Below are 15,227 nucleotides of genomic sequence, written 5' to 3'. Positions count from 1 at the left end.
ATATGAATTTATGTGAATGAAATGATTTAAGTAAGGGAACAGCTGCAGTAGACAGTAATAGACTTTAATATTCAATATTCCTTATGGTATCGTTTTCATACATTGCTGGTTATTACTATTTCTTAGGAGAGTGTAAGCTTATAAAACAATTATATCGAAAAAGAAATCTTATCACGAGTGCTGTGCTTTCTTTGTAATACTACCGAGAAGCCTTTTGTACTGACAGGGTTTAACTAAAGAATTACATGAAGACAGAAAGCTCAGTTCAGCTTCCCATAAGGCATAAGACATGATTTTGCTGCTGTTGTACTTATATTATATATTACCTTTGGAAAAACATCTCCCTGAATTACGAGAGAGTAAGTGTAAATTATGTTACAGTAAATATTGATAGAAGCCTACAGTGTTTTGTCATGAATGAACCTCAAGCCAAAATAATGTGCTTGAGTTCCCTCCTTCTGGGTCTATTAGTCAGCCAGAGTCCGGTCTTTGACAATCTCACAAAACTATATTTTACTAACTCCTCTTTAAGTCTAGGGTTTACATATGTTAATTTCAAGCCAGAGGCAATGAGAATTTGGAAAAAGAAAATGGTTTGTACTTTGTCACATCTTTCCATGCCCTTTTCTTGTACGTAGGAAATGCCGTATATTATCTTAATTTTTTTCTTTTCAAAAATTATTTGTTGACTGTTCACAGTAGATACGGTCACCTTACCCTACAATTCACTCTACAGCACATTTGAGACGTTCTCTGGAAGATGTTCCTCAGTCTCTTTGCTTGGCTTTTCAGGAATCTTGGAATGCCACCCATCTTGAATCTCTTCTTAACTGCTCTCATTTTTCTCCTGCTTCGGTCTGGCTCTTCTCTCTCTGTCGAGGCTCCTTTATTTCTGCCTGCTCTGTTATTGTGAGTGTGTCTCGGAGCTCTCCCTGGGCTGGATCCTGTACATCGGGCATGCTCCCTGGGAGATCTTCAGGTACCACTGATGTTACAGCCAATCCCACAAACCCGTTTCCAGCTCAGCATTCTATTCTAGTTCCAGATACTCACTGGTTTGTCGCTCACGCACTTCATTCACAAGTGCCCAACACTTTATTTGTGCTTTTCCTTCAAAGCCAGGTCCTCCTCATCCACCCTGGTCTTGCCCCCCACCCCCTACCCCTCCACACTGTGGTTGTAGAAGCTGGAGATGCGGGCTCACTCTTGACCTATCTCAGTAGCCTCTGCCTCCAGAATCTCTCTCTCCTTGAGCCACTTTTCTCCAGCCCCTCTGCTGTCACCCCACCTCAGGCCCTATTGTCCCACGGGGGTCGCTGCTGCAGTCCGCTCTCCACAGTGCAGACAGGCAGGTTTGTCCACAGAACACATTGCTCATGTCGCTCCTGGCTGAAATCCCTGCAGGAGGTTTCCATCCTCTCCAGGACAGGTGTCAGTCTCCATCCCTTGGCCCCCTGGGACATGCAGAAACTGGCGTCTGCGCCCCTCCAGCCTGTCCCCGCGTCGCCCGTGTGAGCTCCTCTGCGCTGCTTGCACTTTCTCAGGCGATACTCTCTCGCCTCCGGGTTTGTCCCATGAGCCCGTTCTGCTCCTTGTCCCCACAAAGACAGCTTTTAGATTTCAGTTTCTCTCATCAGAGTATTCCGTAGTCAGAGTACTTACCTTCATCTAGCAGCAAGTGCCCTGTCGTGGTTTCCTTTTTGGTTTTCTTCCGTAGGAACTGTAAATTCTGAGATGGCTGGGACCTTGTCTACCAGCCACGTCCCTACCTCTCCATCACTTGCTGTCCAGCCCAGAACTGACACCTGATCAGGGACGGAATGACAAGAGAAATAATCCTGGGGAGGCTCGCATTTTTAGAAGAAAAGATAACTTAGTTACTATTAGAAATTGAAGTTCTAAAAAAAGAAAAAACAAAACCGACGGTAACCGCATTAATATTTTGGCAGTGATTCTGGTTTTCCTTTGCTTTCCTTACATTTAATGTTCTTACTTAAGTACATTTAAAAACATCTCATGAACAATAATTGTTTCTTTAGGGGAAAAAAAAGAGAGAGACATGGCTTCCCCTTGTTTTGTGCTCCTGATCGATTAACTTTTTTGGAGAAAAACTTCTTCAGTCCTTCTTAAGTCTTTTCCATTGGATAGAATACATAAAGCAAGAAGCAGAAACACTGGTTATCATCACAAAGGACGCCTTTGTTGAGGACTTTGAAGGAGAGTAGAGGGAAGCAGGAGTAAATACTGGACATCATTCCTTGAGGATTGAAAATAACCTGTGTATGACGATTATGCTGATTGTAGATGTTCCAAGGAGATTAATATTTGTAGCAATTACTGCAGTTTAACATAGCTTGCAGTCACCTCATTGTATATGTTAGACGTGATTTCATGTAAAGCCTCATCTTAGTACCAGTAGAGAATGTGACCAGGTGAGCCTTGTCTTAGACCCTATTCTGAAGGATTTAATCATTAGGGACTACTTGAAAATGAGTTCTCTCTGTAGGTTTAATCCTCTTAGAATTAGAAAGCTATATTAGAATAGGAAGGGGCCTAAGGTATCATTTATAATTCTCTTCACTCTATGTATTAAGAAATAAATGCAGAGAGGTCAAATGATTTGCTTAATGGCTGCAAGGCCAAGGTAGTGGCAAAGTAATTTAGAAGCAAGGTGCCCATTCCTCTTACACATGTGAGTGGGCTTAATTGACTGATTGTGTTGTTCAGGCAATTCATATCTGGTTGCGTTGGGAAGTAGCATACAATAAAAGCATGGGTTTTAGCGTCAGTCAGTCAGTTACAGTTTGGGTCTGCCACTTAGGGTAGAATGATTTAGGGAGGTTCTATATGTCTCTGATTCTTGCTGTAGCCCACAGGGGGTAAGGGCCTGGGGTGTGGAGGTGGGGGGGTGAGGGAGGATGTGAGGGACATATAGTGGTGTCCTATAGGACAACAGAACCTGAAACTGGACCCTAGAGCTATGGCCACTCTTCTCCAAAACTCAAGCTTGAGTTTTTTTCTTTTTTTTCCTTTTTTCCTTTTTTTCTTTTTTTTCTTTTTATTCTTTGTTCTGTGTTTACCTGTCCTTTGGATGTTAGTACCTCCCACAATAATCATTGTAATCTAGGCTGAATACCGTGCTGTGCGCTCAGCGTCAGGCCTGCTTCCGTGCGGCCGGGTATGTGTACGATTTCCAAACCATTTTGAGGAAAATCTGAGTCATTCACTTGGAAATTAATTTATTCATCCATTTATTCACTTAGTACCTGCTCTGTTCCAGGCATTGGGGATAAAATAGGATAAGCCCATAAATACGGAAATGTTGAATAATAAGGTTGTGCCAGTTACTAACTGCAACCCAGTCTTTAATTTGCTGCGGAGATCAGGGCCGTGTCTATGCCAGGTTTTCAACACTTATAGTCGAGATGTTGGGGTACATTTTCTCCATGTGAAAGACATCATTTGACCCACTCATGCTTACCTACAACATGAGAATTTGCTAAACCCTGCAGAAAATATATTAGTTTTTTAAAAGAAGCCAAGATTTTAACTTTTCCTAAGGAAAGTAGTCCAAGTATATAATGGAAAGCATATTCATTGGACAGTATCCAGTTTCTTTGTTATTACCTATCATTTGTTATTTTCTGATTATAAAAAAGCAATATATGATCATTTGACTATCTTTTCTTACTGTGGACTACATTTACATTGTTTTTCAGTATTGGGGTAATTCCCAATTTTATACCTTTGTAAATAATGTTATGATAAATATTGATTCATGTGAATCTTTATATGCGTAGCTTATGATTTTATGAGGGCAGTGACCACAGAGTGAAATAAATGGCCCAGTCAAGGAGTGCAAAATGTTTTTAGACCTGTGATACACATTTCTAGATTACTTTAGAAAAGACTGTATCCCTTTACACTGCTACCCAGTAGGAGTTATCTTGCTGCAACTGAGAGCTAATTTTTCTCTAATAGGTGGAAGGGCTTTCCCATTTTTCAAGAGGTGGAGCTGAGGGGGCCGAGCACAACTGCTACCTGGGACTGAATTAAGTTAGATTGAAGAACATTTTCGCACCTGAAACAACAAGCCACAAAGTGAAAATTGTAGTACTTTTATTTTGGTTTCTTCTTCTCATTAAGTTTAACTTGGAGAAGGTTTTTATGTAAGGGGACTTGCAGGGCCTGGGGCTAGCCTAGGGTGCAGACCACCCCGGGCCTCTCTTCCAGGATCCCTCGCTCTGCCTCTCAGCTGTACCGCCTTAGTGCCCTCATAGTGTGTCTCTCCTTAAACTCCTTTTCTTGCAACAACAACAAAAAAATCATCAAGAGATTTAAAACAAAACTGTGCACCCCAATCAGGTTGTTTTTTTTAAAAAAGAAATTAAAAGGCATTGTATCTTCTGTTAAATATTTATGTAGTAGGCTACTGATGTCTTCATTTAAATCTGTCTTTTGAGATGTAAATTAGACATGGTTAGGGAGGTAGGGGATGTGTAGACTCTTTCCCATGAAAATGGTCAAGTGTGAGGTTCTTTCTGAACAGGCACCTTACTGTTCTTTCTCTAGAAAGCCTGCATGTGCTTTTTTTTTTTTTTTAACGGAATTTTTATTTCATTTTCTAAAATTCTAAAGTAGCCTCTTAGATTATTTAGGGATTTCTCATGAATAGCTTTTTAGGGATTTTATCATCTAGAAAATTGCAGTTATCTAGTTCAATTAAGTGTATCTGTTAAGCAAATGTGAGGATATGTTGTTTGTCTTATAAAATAAATTGTACAGCAAGAAGGTCTCGTATAGAGATTTGGATTGCAAGTCTCTTCAGTGTATGTGCTCATTTAAAAATTTCAGACATACTTGTTCTTAAAGGCATAGGGTATTGCTTTTGTTTATGTTTTTACCTCCCCAAAGTACTTTGGAATTGAAGTATAGTATTCTTTCAGAAAACGTTCTTTTATTTTTTTTTTACATCAGAGACTTTGAATATTTAATTTACTTTTCTGTGAAGCTGTCAGTTGTAATCTGCAATTAAAAAAAAACTAATAAAACAAATCCTCATTTCACAATTTAAACTTTATTGAGTCTAATTCACTAGCGCTGTGAGTTTATTATTCTCCTGCAGTTTGACGTGCCTCCAATTGTAATTGTGTTGACCCTTCAATGCATTAAATCTCCCCAGTGCTTATCAAACTGGGAGAGATAAGTCTACAATTCGGAACTTCATTAAGTATCTCATTTATATTAAACAGGTGATAGCTTCTAACAGAAATAATAATTTGTTCCAATGAAGGAACTGCAACCGTTGTGGTTTCCTCTGTTTGGGATGTGCGGTCCTATCTCCCACTTGGCGGTGCTGCACCCCCTTCAGTCCTCCCCCCCAACACCAACCCTCTCCCCTCCAGCCCTCCCCGCTGAGCCCTCTTTGTCTCTGGCTGCAAGCTAGCACCAGTGAGTCATAAGATATTAGTCCATGGGGTTAACCTCAGAGCCCACATTTGGAGGATTGCTGTTAAGTGTGCTTTGTTCCTCCTTGAAGCAGATTTGTTTCAAGGCCTTATGAACATAGGTTCCTTATTCATATTATTTTTGTAAAGAATCTGACTTATGAGGCACAGCTGTTTTAAAGAATGCCACATACTGTTTTAATTCATGGTGATGGAAATTGACCTATATTCTTTGCTTATTTATTCAGTCATATATGTTTGTGACATACATATCTTTGCTTCATTAGAATAATTGGTCCTTCTCTATTGTTTGTATTCTATTAACGTGGCTTTTCAGGTACTCGCTATCTTATATTTAAGATTACAGTAAGAGAATAGAATGATTTTTTTGACTAATTTCTAGCAGAAGGAATGTAGGGTCAGTGAATTGTTCAAGACTCCTGAGCTCACAAGTGGTCTTTAGGTCTTGCAGAGTAGGTAGTGATCTCACGAGCACACAGATGAGTGCTAATTGTTAGGTGTATGTACCTGTTATGGACACAGAAGGTATAGCTTAGTTCCAGCTTCTATTCTTGCAGAGCGACATCTCATCAGGAATTCTGAATTAAACCATAACTTAAATTGACTTCAACAGATACTAACAGTCGAATTGAAAAAATAAGCAGCAAAATAAGTTAAAAAAAAAAAAGCTTTTAATATACATATTTTTCCTCCAGTGGTTGCAATCTGACAGAACTTCATGGGAGGCACAGCGTAAAGTGGCAGAGAAAGTTGGTCATTAGGCAGAGCTGTCATCACAAATTATTTTGGTACAGGGTGAAAAGTTCTAGTTCATTTGGTACCCAGTTGGATGCAGGCCTTGGGCAAGTTGTTATAATTCCCCCATGCTGCTCATGGGCCTCCAATACTGATTTTCCCTTGCCCCCTTTTCTCTGTAGCTGAAGTCACCTGGAAGCCCCTCTGGACCTGAGCTGCCCATTGAAACGGTGTTGGATGATCGAGAACGAAGAATCTCCCATTCCCTCTACAGTGGGATTGAGGGGCTTGATGAATCCCCCACGAGAAATGCTGCCCTCAGCAGGATAATGGGTGAGTCAGGTAAAACTCTGTTTTTCACATCTTATTTTTTATGCTTTCCTGGTTCACTGGGAGGTTATTGATGTAATATTAATGTAAGGGAGGCCCGTGTTTTCAGGAGAAAAAAAAAGCTGGTTCATTATAATCATTCAGGAAGTGTTAATAGTGAAGAGACTAAATCAATACATTGATTTTGTTAAGTGAATTTTAGATCCTGTAACATGTGGGGAGAGGGGAAGAAAAGGAAGGGCTCACATGCAAATATTTTCAGTGATCAAGATGTGTTTAGCTTGTTTGAGAGTAGAAGTGAAGCCATGTTTTAGGACAGTCAAAATTTAGTGGTTTATGACAAGGAGGATTCAAAGTCTATCTCTTTCACAGCAGCGCTGTTTATAGGGAGAGGAATGAACGCGTCTACACACGTTTGCATGTAGATGAAATAGTCCCATTTATTTGGCTTGTACTTAATAGGATGTCACCATTTTTAAGTCGCAGCTCTACTTTTTCAAAGCCCTCATTTTAAAATCCGGAAGCTAGTGTTTTGCATCCTTTGTTTGGATTCAGCACCATACTGTCTGCTCGCCCCCGGTGGGTGATGAGGTTGTTAGCACATGCTCGGCCGCAGTTCGGCTCTCTCCTCACAGACCCAGTTAATAAAGACTTGCTTTGCCACAGGAGTGCTTGGATTTACTGAGTTGCTCATCTTGGGATTAACTTGTGAGAGTTTTCAAATTTAAAAAACACAAGAAGCTGTTTTGATTAAAACCACACCTGACATAAAACACTTTTATTGCTGGTGTGTTTTGCAAGGCTCGAAAGTAAACCCTAAATTTAACGCCATTTTGAAACATTTAATGAAGATTTAATACAATTCAAGTTTCCATTATGAAGCTTCATTGGAACAAGAATTTATTTCATTCATCAGTGGACGTTAATGGAAAGCCTGCTATTGACAAGACGTTTGTGTACGCACTTTTGCCGTAGATACAAAAATGAGTGAATTACGATTTCTGCCTACAAAGAACTCTCTCCTGGGCATGACAGGAAAAACGTGTAAACATGACTAGTAGAATTTTCTGGTCTTCCTTTGGTCCTTCTAGCTTTCTAGTTTGGAAAAGTTGCTAAATTCTCAGTTCCTTATTTTGTTGCACATAGGACTTAGACCTGCCAGCCGTCTGGTTTTACTTCGTCAGTAGTTTTCTTTTTGCCTGCTTGGCATAAATGGAAGTAGGGGAAGGATGCTAAAACCCTTGTGCACCTGTTAGGTGACACGCAGTGCACAGAGATCACCGCACTCATCTTTGCTTCTTAATGATCATTCTCTTCCCTGCCATTGCATTTTCCATACTTTCTCGGTTTTGGTGTAAAACTATATCTTTGTTGAATAATTTTTTCATTAATGAAAACTCAGACCCCTTGAGAGAGAAAGAGCATGCATGTGTCCCTGGATCTGTGTGCATACAAAGTGATACGCTGTAATTTCCCCTTTATTATAGGAACATAGGACTTGCCATACTGAATCAGAACATTGGTCCACCAGTTCCTGTAACCTGCGTCCTGCCTCCAATCCCTGATGCTTCAGAGGAAGGCTGAAAAACTAAACCTAAAAAACCAAAAAACCCCCAAATTCACCTAGTGACCTTTTGAAGTGCTGTATATAATGGGTTGAGGATTCCTTCATTTTCTTCCTAGTCTGTTGCCCTGATTTTGTTAGCTGTGGCTTTGTCAGTCCACTTCCATTTGCATTATTGTTTTTTTCTTTTCCCTCCTCTAGAGATGTAATAGACTTTTAAGATTACAGATGCTTTCCCCTTGGCAGCAACTTCCCTCCCAACTCTGTACTTTGTGATGTACTGTGCATGCCCTTTGCGGGGTGGGGGTGTGTGTGAAAGACTCTCTACCCTTTGTCGGTAGGCCAGGTTAATGTTGAACGATTTTGGATATTTCCTCAACATAGTTTTTTACATATTCTACTGGAAACTAGGGATCCTTTATAGTTTTGCCCTGAGAAATGGCTATGCTTAACCTGATCTCTCTTGAATTTTACAAATTTGAGAACTCAGTCTTCATCAGTCCCTATTCCATTATCAGTGGCCCTAAGAAACGAACAGTTTGCTAAGTCATTTCCTACCTAAAGCCCTGCAAAGGGTCTTAGCTTACAACAAAATACCAAAACAGGGTACCGAATATAAGATAATAGAGCACTGAATTTCTATTAACAGAAATCAGTCGCACTAGTATTTATTGATTTGCACAGTATCTAGGTACATGGAAATCTCTCAGGTGGATCTTGTTTGCTTGTTCATTGTCTTCTCTACATTTAGAGTAACTCTTCTGTAGACACTAGTGGGTGATGGTATTTACTTTTGATCTGCTCTGTTTCAAACAGACCTTGGTATTGAAATTCCAGCTGATTACTTTAAGAAGTGACTCACTGTATGCAAACAGGGTGAATTTTCACCTAGAAAAACCCTCATGTGAGACTCTAGGCCAAAAGGAGCTTTGAGGCTTTCTAACTCATTTCTATGGGAACGTATCTCAGGAGAAAAGCTTCTAAAAAATAAATCAAAAAAGGAAGAGATGTAAGACTTGGCAGGATGTCAGGGGTCATCAGCTGCACTCTCCCACTTAACAGATAAAGGAACATTGTCACAAGACCCCGTGGTGATTTTTTTGTTTTGTGTTGTTTTTGGTTATTTCCTGTTTCTAAAAGTAGCCCTCTCTAGGGAATACTGAGACCACACAATAAGTATTAGTGACATCCATTCTTCATTAACGTCGGTCTATCCCTATCTTTAAGCAGAAGGCGTTAGACGGTCTCCAGAATCTGTCACATTCTGGCAGCCACTGTGTTCTAAAAATCAAAAAAGCTCATCTTTGAAAACAGCCTTAGAGATCATCTACTCCAGCTGAATTATCTTCTGTTCAGAGGAATTAGGGACCAGAGAAGTTCAGTGATGAGTCTGAAGCCATAAGGTTTCTGTGTTCCTGAACCAATTGGGATGTATATTTTCCTGAGTCATGAGTCCCACATTACTTCAACCTGGATCGGTCTCCCTAGGTTTTGGTCGGATCAGCAAGAGTTATGACCAAGCCAAGGTTTCTGCATGGGCCTTCTTGCCACTAATCATGGGTTTTAATCCTGGGTAGTCATCAAAAAGAAATCTCTAGAGAGCCTACCTAGGATTTCTTCATGTTAAAAGACTTAAAAAATGTTATCTCCTAAATTGCTGAACTGTCTTAACTAATATTCATAAAACAATGACAGGCATGGTTAATTTAACCAACATGTTCACTAAAATACATCACAAGTTGACATTTTGGAACATGTGACCTTAATTTTTTTTCCCCAAATTTTCTTTTTTTTTTTTTTTTAAAGATTTTATTTATTTATTTGACGATAGAGACAGCCAGCGAGAGAGGGAACACAAGCAGGGGGAGTGGGAGAGGAAGAAGCAGGCTCATAGCGGAGGAGCCTGATGTGGGGCTTGATCTTACAACGCCGGGATCACGCCCTGAGCCGAAGGCAGACGCTTAACCGCTGTGCCACCCAGGCGCCCCTCCCCAGATTTTCATCTGAAGAAATTTTCTGTTTAAAGCAAAACCAGAATCTGGTGTATTCGTATTAGAGTTTAACCTCAGTAGTTTTTATAGTCAGACATTTGTGGTGAGTTAAAAAATAATTATGCTCAGCATATTTTTATCTTGTTAGAAATTCAACATTGAGAAATAGAACATTAATGTTATTTTTATTGTGAGTCAAATCACTGGAAAAGTTTTCATCTGTTTCTAGTGTCATGCATGGTATTGCCTTCTATGTAAATGTACCAATGAATAAATGTTTAGTAAACAAGCATTTCGTATCTCATTGTTTCACTCCTCTGTAAGATATTGACTGGTTTATATTTTAGTTTGTAGTTTGTCAGTTAACTAGTTGAGGAAGGAGGAATATTTATCCATCAAAAAACAGATCAAAGACTTCTCAGGTCACCATTGGAAGGTTTCATGTTTACGATGTGCCGGGTACTGCACACATCATTAAGAGGTATTGTCTGGGTGGAGTTTGGTAGAACATGGAGTGAGATAATTTAGTTGTCCATTACTCCCAATATATCCTTGCATCCAGATTTGAAAACTGTAATTCTTGGTGAGCATGTTAAGAAGTTGGGAAGCTGATGAAAAATGTGAATTCTCAAATCTTTTGAAATATTAGCCCCTAGAATCATTTGTGAGAGAAAAAACCAATTGTTTTCTTACTATTAGGAAAATTTCTTACCATTTATATATAAAATTTTGGATCACTTAAGGCACAATATTTCTACTCAACACAGTATATTACAAAAAAAGGATTGTCATATGAAGAACCATTCAACGTTCCATATTGCTTATTAGGCTGTCTCTCAGAATATATTGTGTAAACCCAAGAGTTTTCATTTTTGTGTTTAAAAGCGAGTGCACTATAATTATATTGTAATTTTCCTTCCAGTAAATTTTGCCTTTGTGAGGACTTGGCATTTAATGCTGTGACACGTGCCTTGTCAGTGGTGAGCTGTCAGGCCTAACTCTGGTTTTGTCATTCTGTACACTTTTTGGGCAAAAAAGTATGACTTGAGAAGGAAATATTTCTTTTGGTGATAGTTCTAGGATGTCCAGCCTTATTTATGAATGATAATTTTTTAGACAGATTTCTGTCTTTCTGTACTGAAGTCCTAAAACTCAAGTTGTAGTAAACAAGTAATTTGAATTCAGGAGAGGGAAACAAGTTAAATTTGATTTGCTTTATAATCATGAGCATTCATAAAAAGTTGCTAGTTTTCACAGTTTGTCAAAATGAATGCATTTCAAATCAAAATAGAGTGTTTTTCTTGATAAAATGCTGTGTCGATGTTTCAGTGAACATATAGCATTTCCGTAATAGAGTAGTCGGTGCTAAATAATTAACGTATTTGAAACGTCTAGCACGTCTTCTTTTGTGGGTTGTCCTCAAAAGATACATATCAACTCAATTTTTGTTCTTTTGTTGAATGTCTAGAATAATATGTATTTTAAAAGTCCTTCAAGCCTATATATGCCATCCCATAATTGTCAAAATGGTGTTAAAACAAAAAGTCACCACTTGCACATTCTTATGAATGTTTATTTTAAAAATTAGATCTTAAGCCTGATGTTAAAATGCTAAAAACTCTCCACATGTTGCTGTGGTGCTATTTTTAAAAGTGGTTTATAATAAAGGGAAAGAGCACCCTGTGTAAAGTGTAAAATGGTTCTAGTGTAGGGAAAGGACAGCAATCCGTTTATTTGGGTAGGAGCCAGTGGAGCTGGCTTACCAGATTGGAATATTGGACTTAAAATGAGACTTTTGCCATCCTGCTGTACGGTGATGGGGAAATCGTCGATTCTGGCTCTCTCAGAGGAGCCAGGCCACTGGGTTTACATCATACCCTGATGTGTGTTTCTGTGAGGATGGACTCTCTTGATGTATCCACTTGGACCAAAGCCTTGTCCATTGAGGTCTTACTCAGAAGTATGGCACAAAGTTTGAGGAGGAAGCCAGAAGAAGTATGGATATTTTTGGGAGGAACATGGCATCGTTTGGACCCCAGCTTTATCTTAAGGATTCAGGGCCTAAATCATGATTTTGTCCCAAGAAATACAAACGTCTGTCATGCTGATCCATGCACCTGAGCAGATTTCCCTGAAAGAATCTCATCGGTATAGACACTTGTGAGTCTCTCCTTACCAAGAACGTTATATCCGAATTGAATAAATGAAAATGTACAGCCCCCACTGTCTTGGCCTGAAAACCTTTGCTCAGTTAGATCCTACCTTTTCAAGATCACTTCCGCCATCTCCCTGCGAGGTCTTGATTCTGCATGTGCTCGTCTTTGAAGTGCCACCTGAACGTACCAGGAGCTTTTCTCCATCATGAATTTATTGATGTTGTTGCCAATGTGTAATCAATGTCATCATTTCTCCTACCAGAAAAGATTATATTCATCATTCAAAGCCCAACTGTGAGGTTGACTTTCGTAAGGATCCCCAGTGTCCTCTGCCTCCAGCCACCCAGGCAATTACCAGCCCCAGTGAAGGCCACAGTCCTTTTAGCATGTCCTTCACACCACCAACCAGTTATCACTGTTTGTATGTCTGTCTCTTTCCCTAGGGTGTGAGCTGTCTGGGGGCAGAGATTTAAGTCTGTCTTACATCCTTGATACGCAGTATGTGCCCAGCAAAAGAGTGGGTGAATGATTGATGCAAGTCTGCAGGGCTTCCCTATAAATTTCCTGGTAAAATTTTTCAAAGGACTTTCACAACTTAGATTCTGTGTAGCATTTTCACATTAGAGGACGTTCTGGAGATCATCTGTGGCTTTAGGAAACCTGAATCCAGTGAAATTGAACACTGTGCCAAGAGCTACAGAGCTGCCGTGTCAGAGAAGGAAACAGACTCGAGGCCTCCACTGGCCATTTTTTTGTGAAAAATGAATTTCCTTCATTCTATTTTGTTCCACCAGATTGAGCAGATGTTTGGAAATTTAGACTTTTTCTACTGTGTAAAGTATTGCCGTTCATACTCATAGATATCTTAGATCTATATCTAGCATTTCTGTACCTTTTTTTTCCACCGGGCAGGTAAATACCAGCTGTCCCCCACGGTGAACATGCCCCAAGATGACACTGTCATTATAGAAGATGACAGGCTGCCAGTGCTTCCTCCACATCTGTCTGACCAGTCGTCTTCCAGCTCCCATGATGATGTGGGCTTCATGACAACGGACGCTGGCACGTGGGTGAAGTCTGCAATCAGTGATTCAGCAGACTGGTAAGATCGCACTCCAGGCTTGGAAAACATTACTTAATTGCAATCACCTTCATTTTAGTTTTAAATGGTCTGTCATTAAGCACAGTTAATCAATTTTGTGTTATGGCCATGTTCTGTTTTATGGTCTTAATACTCTTAATTACCACTCTTTTAATAAAAGATTCCCCTCCACCCCATACACTTGCCCCGTTGTTTTAGTGTGTCCAGGGCTGTACTTCCTAACTCAGCCAAATCTACGACAGAGCTACCATTCACCAGAAAGACCTACTCATTCGTAAAGTTCCGCTGTTATTTTAGATGCTTTAATTTGATGAATTTTTTTTTTTTTTTTTTTTTATTAAGTCAGTGCTAAGCCAATCTCTGAGGTGACTGAAAGTTTATAACAGATGACTTTGGTCAAATGCATAGCTGCTATGGTCTTGGAGTGGAAGGAGGCTTTTTAAAGTTTGGTTTGTTTGTTTGTTTAGAGTGCTGTACTCCTGCCATTTAAAATGCTTCCCACTTGCTTCTAACATTGTGACTTTTGGGGCAGCCTAATGCTGTTTCTTTCCCCCAAATCTTCCAAAACAGAAAAAAGCATTTGATATAATTGAGCCAGTGCGTGGCCCCTGAGTGTGGATGTGTGCTGTAATTTGCATGCCTCGTAATTACACACATCCATAAGCCAAAAGGCAAGTCCCTCCCAGGGATGACCTTGTGAAGTTGTATTGATAATTAACATAAGCCACGTGAAGCATTATACCAGAATTTTCTTATTGCCCTTTCTCTGGGGGTGTTCCGTGAATACATCAGTGAAATGATATTTAAATGTTACAGCATTGTTCCTTCACCACTTACCCGTTCTCCTTTCTACTCTTACCCAGACTTGTGTCAGCATTCGGTATTAGATCGGAGGAGTCTGGGGGCCCATTGTTGATTTGTGTTAACATTTTAGTGGTCATTTTAGCAAAGTCACCTCTCCCCAGCCCTCTTCCCCCACTCCTTACAAAACCACACAAACATCCAGCACGTATACTAGGAATTCTGCAGATGTTTTCTTGGAATAGTCTTACCTGTTATTTGGATCCTTGAAAAGTCCATCTCTGTCTTGCCTTTTCTTTCTTTCTTTTTTTAAAAAAAAATTCTCTTATTGAAAACACAGGATTTAAAAAAGAGCTACACTCCAGCCTGCATGATAATAGCATATCCGTGAATGAGGTTTTTGGCTCAACATACAGGGGGAAACTACAATATAAAGTAAAATCCCATTTGAAATCCGCAGATGCTGTTCCATTCACTGCTGCAGTTTGTATCTCTTTCTGAGAGAGAAAGCAACAACAGGGAAAGTAAGGATTAGATATTGGCAGTATTCAACTCGGGGACAAAAGCCTTTGAATCTCCACCGTGATGGGGATTGTGAAGGTGGCCATAGGAATAGATCTGTCCGGGGCCTTCTAAAGCACTGTATTGGTGAAAATAAATAAGTAACTAGCAGGAATAGATTGTGGCATTAATTTCCCTAAGGGCATTGATACAGTGGGGAGGACTTGCGTGATTTTGCTGTGGGGAATGTGGAGGAAGGAAAAGCATATGAATGAAGGGTTATCCAAACAAGAATGGCAGCTGTTCCAAATCACAGCAGAAAATGTAAGCTTTTCCAGCCTGACAATATCTCCCTAATCCTTGATGAAAATGTTATGAAAACAAAAGGGCAATAAGACAGGATTAATAACTGGAATTTTAATAACATTGGGGGTCAGGGTATGGTTACATTCTTTAAAGAATCAGCTGTCAGTTTTGCAATCGAACTTGTTAAGTATTCAGTATACTGTTTATTGTGTCTGAAATTAGTTTAATGGGTATATTGATAGGAAAGAATTAATTATGTCATGGTTTAAAAAT

At 39.6% G+C, this 15,227-nt stretch overlaps 1 protein-coding gene across 12 annotated transcripts in view; it reads left to right on the top strand.

Moving 5' to 3' along the window:
- PARD3 (par-3 family cell polarity regulator) overlaps positions 1 to 15,227 on the top strand; it is a 656,403-nt gene that overhangs the window by 412,153 nt on the left and 229,023 nt on the right. For 6 of the 12 annotated variants that reach the window (XM_034644391.1, XM_034644386.1, XM_034644382.1 and 3 more), the window contains 2 exons: positions 6,386 to 6,545; positions 13,157 to 13,346. In XM_034644391.1, the coding sequence (XP_034500282.1) occupies positions 6,386 to 6,545; positions 13,157 to 13,346 (350 nt within the window). The remainder of the gene's footprint in view (positions 1 to 6,385; positions 6,546 to 13,156; positions 13,347 to 15,227) is intronic. The other 6 variants (XM_034644392.1, XM_034644389.1, XM_034644390.1 and 3 more) reach the window with 1 other exon arrangement.

Source organism: Ailuropoda melanoleuca, chromosome 15, assembly GCF_002007445.2.
Source record: "Ailuropoda melanoleuca isolate Jingjing chromosome 15, ASM200744v2, whole genome shotgun sequence".
NCBI classification, from domain to species: Eukaryota; Metazoa; Chordata; class Mammalia; order Carnivora; family Ursidae; genus Ailuropoda; species Ailuropoda melanoleuca.
Note: the sequence above shows the minus strand (reverse complement) of the source record. Positions and strands in the feature narration are given on the sequence as shown.